Source organism: Citrus clementina, unplaced genomic scaffold, assembly GCF_000493195.1.
Source record: "Citrus clementina cultivar Clemenules unplaced genomic scaffold, Citrus_clementina_v1.0 scaffold_8, whole genome shotgun sequence".
Lineage (NCBI taxonomy): Eukaryota > Viridiplantae > Streptophyta > Magnoliopsida > Sapindales > Rutaceae > Citrus > Citrus x clementina.
Window position 1 is genome coordinate 5,459,057 of NW_006262022.1, and position 8,774 is coordinate 5,467,830.

At 35.5% G+C, this 8,774-nt stretch overlaps 2 protein-coding genes across 2 annotated transcripts in view; one reads left to right on the forward strand and one right to left on the reverse strand.

Annotated features, from left to right (window-relative positions):
- Nucleotides 1-317: 317 nt before the first annotated feature.
- Nucleotides 318-2,574, forward strand: LOC18034977 (isoflavone reductase homolog PCBER). The gene is made up of 5 exons (XM_006423248.2): nucleotides 318-517; nucleotides 747-881; nucleotides 988-1,231; nucleotides 1,997-2,200; nucleotides 2,296-2,574. The coding sequence occupies exons 1-5, from the start codon at nucleotides 335-337 to the stop codon at nucleotides 2,460-2,462; spliced, it is 933 nt and encodes a 310-aa protein (XP_006423311.1). The 5' UTR covers nucleotides 318-334; the 3' UTR covers nucleotides 2,463-2,574.
- A 787-nt stretch (nucleotides 2,575-3,361) lies between these two features.
- The window catches only part of LOC18034797 (adoMet-dependent rRNA methyltransferase spb1), a 6,336-nt gene continuing 923 nt past the window's right edge, over nucleotides 3,362-8,774 (reverse strand). The window contains exons 2-10 of the mRNA XM_024179212.1: nucleotides 8,438-8,618; nucleotides 8,279-8,325; nucleotides 7,791-7,947; nucleotides 7,649-7,710; nucleotides 7,278-7,473; nucleotides 6,427-6,516; nucleotides 5,793-5,932; nucleotides 5,579-5,705; nucleotides 3,362-4,717 (exon numbers count right to left, since the gene is read on the reverse strand). Of these exons, the coding sequence (XP_024034980.1) occupies nucleotides 3,716-4,717; nucleotides 5,579-5,705; nucleotides 5,793-5,932; nucleotides 6,427-6,516; nucleotides 7,278-7,473; nucleotides 7,649-7,710; nucleotides 7,791-7,947; nucleotides 8,279-8,325; nucleotides 8,438-8,618 (2,002 nt within the window). The 3' untranslated portion in view covers nucleotides 3,362-3,715. The remainder of the gene's footprint in view (nucleotides 4,718-5,578; nucleotides 5,706-5,792; nucleotides 5,933-6,426; nucleotides 6,517-7,277; nucleotides 7,474-7,648; nucleotides 7,711-7,790; nucleotides 7,948-8,278; nucleotides 8,326-8,437; nucleotides 8,619-8,774) is intronic.

The following is an 8,774-nucleotide window of genomic DNA, read 5'->3' on the forward strand; positions in this document are numbered from 1 at the left end:
AAATTAAAATTGTATAATAATCATTTATGAAATTAAGAGAGTTAGTATAACTATTCATAAAACTAAATGGTTTTATATGATCATTTAAGCAAACCTTAAGGGTGTGAATGGTTTTTTTCTAAATTAATATTAATTTAAAATTTATAAATTAATATTTTACCTGCTATATTTTAATTAATTATTTAATTATCTATTATATTAAATGATTAAATTTCTTACATTTAAGGATTCACACTAATCCCACTGTCAATGCTGTAAAAACACATACAGCATCTTAAAGAAATCCTAATAATAATAATAAACTCTCCGGAATTGAACCGAACGAGTCTCAGAAATGGCATCGAAAAGCAAGATTCTATCCATCGGGGGGACAGGGTATATCGGTAAATTCATCGTCGAAGCGAGCGTGAAAGCCGGCCACCCGACGTTCGTGCTCGTGAGAGAATCCACACTCTCTGCTCCTTCCAAATCTCAACTCCTCGACCACTTCAAAAACCTCGGCGTCAATTTCGTTGTCGTGAGTTATCAATTTTTTTTCATTTTTTATTATTTCAAATCAAAAGATTAAAATTCACCAATTGATCAACTATACATCTAGCGCCTAACTATGACCAACCTCAATCAACGGACGTCCATCAACTAGATTAATTCTCAAAAACCTGACACTTTCTAGTGCGTGGAAGACACAAAGTCCTCAAAGAAGATAACTTCACAATATATACAAACTCCTTGTTATTATTATGCAGGGAGATGTTTTGAATCACGAGAGTTTGGTGAACGCAATAAAACAAGTGGACGTGGTGATATCGACAGTCGGTCACGCTTTATTAGCCGATCAGGTCAAGATTATTGCTGCCATTAAAGAAGCCGGTAACGTTAAGGTAAAAAACATAATTAATATCATTAATATAATTAAATTAATTAATTACAAACCAATAGCATGAACGCAGTTAATTAATTGATGTTTGTAAATTATTTATAATTCAGAGATTCTTCCCATCAGAATTTGGAAATGATGTTGACCGAGCCCATGGCGCCGTAGAGCCAGCAAAATCAGCGTACTACGACGTAAAGGCGAGAATTCGCCGAGCCGTTGAGGCAGAAGGCATTCCGTACACTTACGTAGAATCTTATTGTTTTGATGGCTACTTCCTTCCCAATTTGTTGCAGCCTGGGGCCGCTGCCCCCCCGAGGGATAAGGTTGTCATCTTAGGCGATGGAAATCCAAGAGGTAACATAATTTAGTTAAGCTCATTTTTTATCCAACAGTTTGTTGATTAAAAACTTCAAATATTTTTACTAGATTTGTTGAAAATATTACGGTTAAAACCTTCCTTTTTTTTTTTTAATATCATCCCTATACTAAATGAATCCTAAGTAATCAATGTAGATATTAAGATAAAAGTTTTAGGTGATTATTAGATACTTGAGCTCCTGAACTACCACGTCATGGCTACCACATAAACGAGAGAAATTTTAGAATATTTTACATGTATTACAACTAATTAATGTATGAATGACATGTGTAGTTGAATTTAATACAACCACCACTTTCATGATGGTTTTTCAAAATAAATACACATATATCATGACATTATTTGCGTGTTGTATAGTTGACATGGTACCTCAGATGTATTTCTCCACAAACGGAGCTTAACTTATGGTCTAATTGGTACTACTATTAGGAAGCACTTGTATCCTTAACTTTTAAGCCAAGGTGATTTTATCCAACAGTTGTTTGATTAAAAACTTATAATACGCTTATTAGTTTTGTCAAAAATATTACAATTAAAGATTTTTTTCTTTCCTCCCTAGGACCCTAAAACTAAATGAACCCTATGTAGTCAACTTAGATATCAAGATAGAGTTCTAAGTGATTACCAGATACTGAACTGCCACATCATGGCTGCCACACAACAATTTCAATCAGAGTCTAAATAACTTCATTGCAAAATAGTTAAATGAATCTAACTTAGTTTCGTCATTTGATTTTCAGCTGTTTATAACAAGGAAGATGATATTGCAACCTACACTATCAAAGCGGTTGATGATCCGAGAACCTTGAACAAAAACCTTTACATTCAGCCTCCTGGTAATATTTACTCATTCAATGATCTTGTGTCTCTGTGGGAGAGAAAGATTGGCAAAACCCTCGAAAGGGAGTATGTTTCAGAGGAGCAGCTCCTAAAGAATATTCAAGGTTAGTTAAAACGCTCTCTTTTAAATGTCATTTAAGAGAGCCATAAATTCTGTGCCGTAAATGTTATTGACCCTGTCTTCTCCAAAATGCTGCAGAAGCTGCACCTCCACAAAATGTGATATTATCAATTTATCACTCTGTTTTCATGAACGGAGTTCAAACCAACTTCAAGATTGAACCATCGTTTGGAGTTGAAGCCTCGCAGCTTTATCCTGATGTCAAGTACACTACAGTTGATGAGTACCTCAATCAGTCTGTGTAACCCTTCTCTGTTTCCAGCTGCAGCTTGCAGGATCTTGGACTCTTGGTAAATAAATAATTGGCTTGTTGCAATCTTTGGTTTTTAATGGAAAAAATTATGGTGGCTGGCCTTACTTTCTTCTGGTTGTCCGTGGAATTTGTAAGACCATGTTATGATATGGGTTCTACAGCCGCTAAACGAATGTGCAACTGCGCGCGCTAGATTAAGAGTGTGTTTGGGATTGAGGTGCTGTAGCTTTTAAGCTACAGCTGCTATGAAAAAAAAGCTGTAATTATAAAACAAAAGTTAATAATATATAGTAAATATAAATTTTAAATAATAATTTTGATAAAATTATTAAAGATATAATAAATTTTATATTATACAAGTGAAAAATCATATCAACATATCTTAAAAGTTACAACAGCTAGTGTTTACCAAACACTTTAGTGCTGTAGCTTTTAAGCTACAGCTGCCCAACCTCAATCTCAAACGCACCCTAAGTCATTATGAAATAATTATAGTCATAAATTCATCTAAAGGCGAAAATTAAACTAATTTATCACTAATTGTCATGTCAAATTATTTTTATGGATGATAAAATTCTATGAACCCACTTTATGGGTGTGAGAGTAAAAGTCGAACCGCAAGATAATAAACAATTTGGTATTATTATTTTCTTTTTAAAAATTAATTATAGTTTTTGAAAAGTGTTATAAGATTATTAGTACTCATTTTCCTAACCTTTTATCTTTTAAAAATCACATAAAATTAAAATTAAAGTGAAATAAACAATTGGTTTTTTTTTTTAAATTAAAAAAAAAAGGTGTTATATTTTAGAAATTAAATAAAAGATAAACATTTTAAAGAGTTGGATAATCCTCCATCCACACTAAAGATCTAGTACACTTGAGAACAAATTTAACGAATACATGATTACTAACATCTTGGAATTTAAAAAACAAAATCTCGTTATGTGCGTGAACCAGTTCCAAGATAAAAGAGTAGATTATTGGAAAGAGGTCAGATACGCCATAACCCTACAAGAAGACCAATAACATTCTACACTTCCTAAATGAGCCTGCAACAATTAACTCGTGATTCATTACACTTTTTCTTTAATTTGATGCGGTACATTATAACGGTCGTGCACAACGGTCGTGCACAAACAAAACAAAAGAAACCAAAAATGAAGTAACATTGAAAAAGGAATTAAAAAAATGACCAAAATCTTTTTGAACTTTGCCAGTTCAGCCATGCATGCCCATCTTTGTTCACTTGTTTCCTTTCTTTCCTTTCTTTGACGAAGCCTTCACAGATCCTTTACCTTTGCGAGCCTTGCCAATATTCCCCTTCTTCGAACCACCTTTTCTTGCCTTGCCAGATCCGTGGGTCCTTGAATCCTTTTTCATTCGTGGATCAACAAGAACCTTCCCCTTTCCAGCCCTCACTTGAACTCCCTTCTTCGCAACCACATATTCCTTTTTAGGCCTTTTGGGTACAGCTGACTTGTATAATTGTTCAATTTGCTTCCTCTTTGAGCGATCAGAGATGTCTGCTTGGTCTGATATGACATTTGCCTTCTTGCGAACCTTCTCAAGCTTTCGCATGGCAACCCGCTTCTTTCGGGCTTTGGCCTCAGCCACCTTCTTAGCAGGTCGGGCATCAATTTCTTTGAATTGTGCTTTCATTGCAGCAATCTCCTCCTTGGTAACAGGCCTAATTGCTTGCCGATGCCTCCTTTCCTCTTCTAAAAACCAGTCTGGCAAGCCATCATCGTCAAACATGTACCTATTGTAAGCATCGTCCAGAATCTGCTCCCTTTGCTTTTTCCTTAGCATCTTCTTTGCACAAGCCAATATCTCAGCTTTTGTATCAACGTCTTCATCTTCTGATTCATCAGAGGATGAGTCGTCACTGGAATCCGCGCCTGGAGCAGGGACTATCTCAAAATCATCTTCCACCTCTGACACTTGGTTGTGCATGCTCTTAGGACCTGCAGCATCATTTGCCATCTTCTGCTTGGCCTTTTCTGGGATAGAATGCTTTTCCGCCTGTTTATCCACCTGCGTTTCATCTTCACTGCCCAATTTCCCCAAATCTCCATTTTGTACAGCTTCCGCAAAAATTTCCTGACTAAACCACTTATTTGTAATTTCCTCTTGTGTTGGCCTTATACCATCATCAAGTGGTACCATGAGAGGATTTGCATCTAGATCACCCTGATCTTTGTCTGAATCATAACTAGTATGCATAGTGTCTTCATCCTCATCACCCTGCACAGCAAAAACAAAATACTTAATGTTGCATATACGGTAAAATCTCTCTATAGTCATTGTTGGGACTAAACTAATTTTACTACTATGAAGATGTTATAACTTGATACAAGTGCAGTTACAAAAGTTATTGTTTCAACTTAGTTATACTTAGTGCAAGCAGGACATAGGTAAAGCATGTGCTGCATTGATAATTAATTAATGAAGCATGTCAAATTTAATGTATATACATCGTTAAAAGAGATATAACATATAGTTTCAAAAAACTAGTACATATATCCATCTATGTAGTGTTGAGAATATGCGAAGTCATTTTATTGAAAATCTAAAGAATAAATCATTGTCCCAAACAACTTCAGAAAAATATTATATTTCATCTTAAATCTTTCATGTAACATATTTTTTTGCAATATACAGATTAGTAATACTATGTGGAGGCAAGTTCCTTAAGCCTAGATCTATAAAAGTTATTAACTTATTACAATGTGAAGTTTATTCTTATTTATAACTGGCCCAAATTGGGACTAAATTTTTTTATGACTATATGGACATTTTTCCTACAGAGAGTATCGGTACAGAGAAGTTTTACAGTAATTCTATACTAATAAAAGAAAGTGTGATCCCAATAAATCACCATCGACCAGTGCTACAATGAATTTACAAAGAAGAAGAAGGATTACAATGTGAAGGCAACAAGAATCATGACAAAGTGAGAAAAAGAGAGGCCACATAAGCCACAAGGGAAACCGAGATTTTATACTCCCCCAAGTCCTAACACAACCTAATTGCAAAAAGCATAGGAGAAAAACACGTGCTTGACTGCAAACATGCACACACAATTCAACCACGAAGACCACATACCTCTGAGAGTTGGTCCTCTTGGGCATAGGCTTTTTTCGCACGTTTTCGTTGCATTGTACTTCCTCCCCTTTTAGCCACATAGTTTTCATAAGCTTGATCAAGAACCTCCTCCAATTGTTCATCATACCTAACACCAGAGATATGTCATAAGATCACAAAGTCATAAGTTGGCGTCAAGTTAATGCAACAGAAGATAAAGGTAGAAAAGAATTACTTTCTGCGTTCTTCATCAGAGTCAATGTCACTGGACACATGCTCTTGAGTGTCTCTATTGGGTCTTTCGTCTTCACTGTCCTCAGCAGCAGCATTCACATCATCATCATCATATTCAACAGCAGCAAGATCTTTTTTCCCCTAAATATCGATCATTCAAGTTCATACAAGAATGAGATATTAACCTTAGACCACACTTTTGAATTCGATAAAAGTAATTAATTAAAACTGCAACTAATATAAAAATTAAACTTCTGTCATTACCGTCCAATGGGAAAATTGTCCTACCCAGCCATTTTTCTTTTCTGACCATGCAATTCACCCCGCCCAACCCCAGGCACAAACTCAAATTAAACTAGTCCCCTCCAAAGTTGGTATGAGGGGGATTCCAATACCACCTATTTCCACCTCAAAAATCCTGATCAACCGGGCTTATCCCACTCAAACATTAAAATCACAACAGGGAAGGGCTTTGAATTTCATAACCCAATTACATAGTGTAGAATAATAATAAAATTTTCAATCCCATCAATGGGTTTGACTTTGACAAATAATGTATGCAAAACTGAAATGTGGTTTCTCTCCAAATAGCAAAGATCACAGGAAAAGGCAAAAAGAAAGAAGTGGAAGTATACCTTAATGGAAGAAAGAGAAAATAATTCGTGATCAGTATAATCATCTTGCATAACATCTATTTGCATCCCAGTTGCCTTCCGTGCCTTGTCCTGGTATATCCAAAGACAAAAACAAGAAGTCAATAAAAAAATGCATACCAACAAAAGGCATTAATGATGAGAATGCCATCACTCAAACTAAAAAAGCAGAAGTGAACATATCCCAATTGTCTCCTCTCTCCTCCAATATGAAACATGAAAACCATTCCTCAATACTTCTGTGAGAAGTGGATTTCAGTGCCAAATATTTATGGGTTTCAATTGTCTTTTTTTTTTTGCTTGATGTAAATGGAAACACATTGAAGTTGTTCCTAAAATCTACATAATATAGGAAGGAAAACTTGTTCAAGCATAGAAAAGATGCTACACTAAACCTGTGGGAAGGCAGGCTGCTAATATTTATAAGAATTCTACTAAAGAAACTTGATAACTTTCCAGATTTTCAATTTCCTCTTCATATTTATGTACATATTTCAATCCTCCACTTAAGTAAACAAATAAAGAAACAGAGAGATCCTTAGGCTAAAAATTAAGCAGAATGTATAGGTACTCCCCTAAAATAACTATGAGTTATCCTTTTGAGGGCTTCTTTTTATTTTTCTTGTAATTCACGTCAACTTTGGGAGTGCTCTAGTAAATTTATCGCAAGTCTCTTTGCACATCTGGGATTACCCTTGCACAATTTCTCTCTACATTATTGATTACCATATATATTGATCAAACTTCACGTCTTCCAAAATTCCGAAAATGTGTAAATTTAATTCTGTATGTGCATAAAGGAAAAATGGGGAGAGGGAAACAAGGCAGCCAACCTTAGCCCTTTTTTTCGCTAGAAGCTTCTTTTCACGTTTCTTTCGCTGATCCATGGCATATTTCAATTCCTCCATTTCATTGAGTACTCTGTTATCTGCATCCTCCTCATTTTCACCTTCAGTAGGAGCAGAAGCAGAAGCAGGCGCAGTAGCCTTTTCTGCAGGAGAAAAGGCCTTCCTTGTTTGCATTCGCCACCTTCATGACAGAACAGACATTTAAAACAAGCTTCCTACCCTTTTTATAGGTCTATATATTAATACCAACTGTTATATTTATTGACAAGCATTTGCACAAACCAAAATTGACGTTTTCCTTCATGTCTCAAAGTTCTTACTAGTTATACAATAAATAAAGTGTATATATAACTTACTTCAATAGATGCTTGAAGTCTTGCTTTCCCAAAACACGCAAATCATCACAAAGAGCTTTAACCTGGACAGCACATAGGTTCATAATAGTTAAACCTTCTGTAGAAGACCAAAACAAGGTTCAGGATAATAATGATAAATGACCTCTTCTGTTGTCAATTCGTGATCCTTGATTGCTGAACAAGCCGGATCCCCAAATGTTATGGAAGTAACTGAACCAAGAATCTCAAGAGGATTATTGGACCAAATGAAATCAGTAGCCAAAGAAACTTTCCTCAAAGTCGTGTCTCCATCTTCATAACTGTAATATGACTTTAGTTAGCAATAGCCATCGTGTAGTTGCACGGTTATAAATATACACAAAAACATTCAGTAAGGACAATAACCAGTAAATTCCTTTGTTTTAATTAGTTTTTCTCAGAGTAATCTGAAAAGATCAGCAAGTAGAATGTTGCTTGCTGACCACATATCCTCATGACACATTGAGATCCATCGCCAGTTCATATGAGAAAGAACAAAAAGCTTGTTCTATTTATAAATTCAATTGTTTGGAATTCCAATAGGTTTCTTCACACTGCCACGTGAAGAATTTCTGAAACTAATAAGTCCATCAAAAAAGAAAAGGAGCTTACCCATCACGATGTCTCTTTTGCTTTGTTCCTCTGAGTACATCCACCACCTATACAAAATTTATATAAACAAGTTTATAATTAAATACCAATTCATTAAAAAAGAGAAAATATTTTGAGTAACCCACGAGTCATTTTTTCATGAATTTCCCATATCATTACCTTACGCGGTTCAACAGATCCCTGAAACAGATACTTCACATCAAGAAGACGTGGATCGATCTTTGCAGGAGCCTTGTATTTTATACCCAAAAGATATATCTCAGCAGATGCGGAACGACTAGCAGCAGGTTTATCCACCTCAACCTTTTCAAATAACTGCACACCAAAACCTAATTTCAGAACAAACTGGCTCCAGCCAATATTACCCACAGCAAATCAAAAAGAAAAGAGGGGGGGGGGGGGGGGGGGTTGGGGGGAAATCCCCTCTTTGGAAAAGAAAAGGAAAAAAAAAAAACCCGGGGACCGGAAAACCAAACCCCAAAAAAAAAAAAAAATT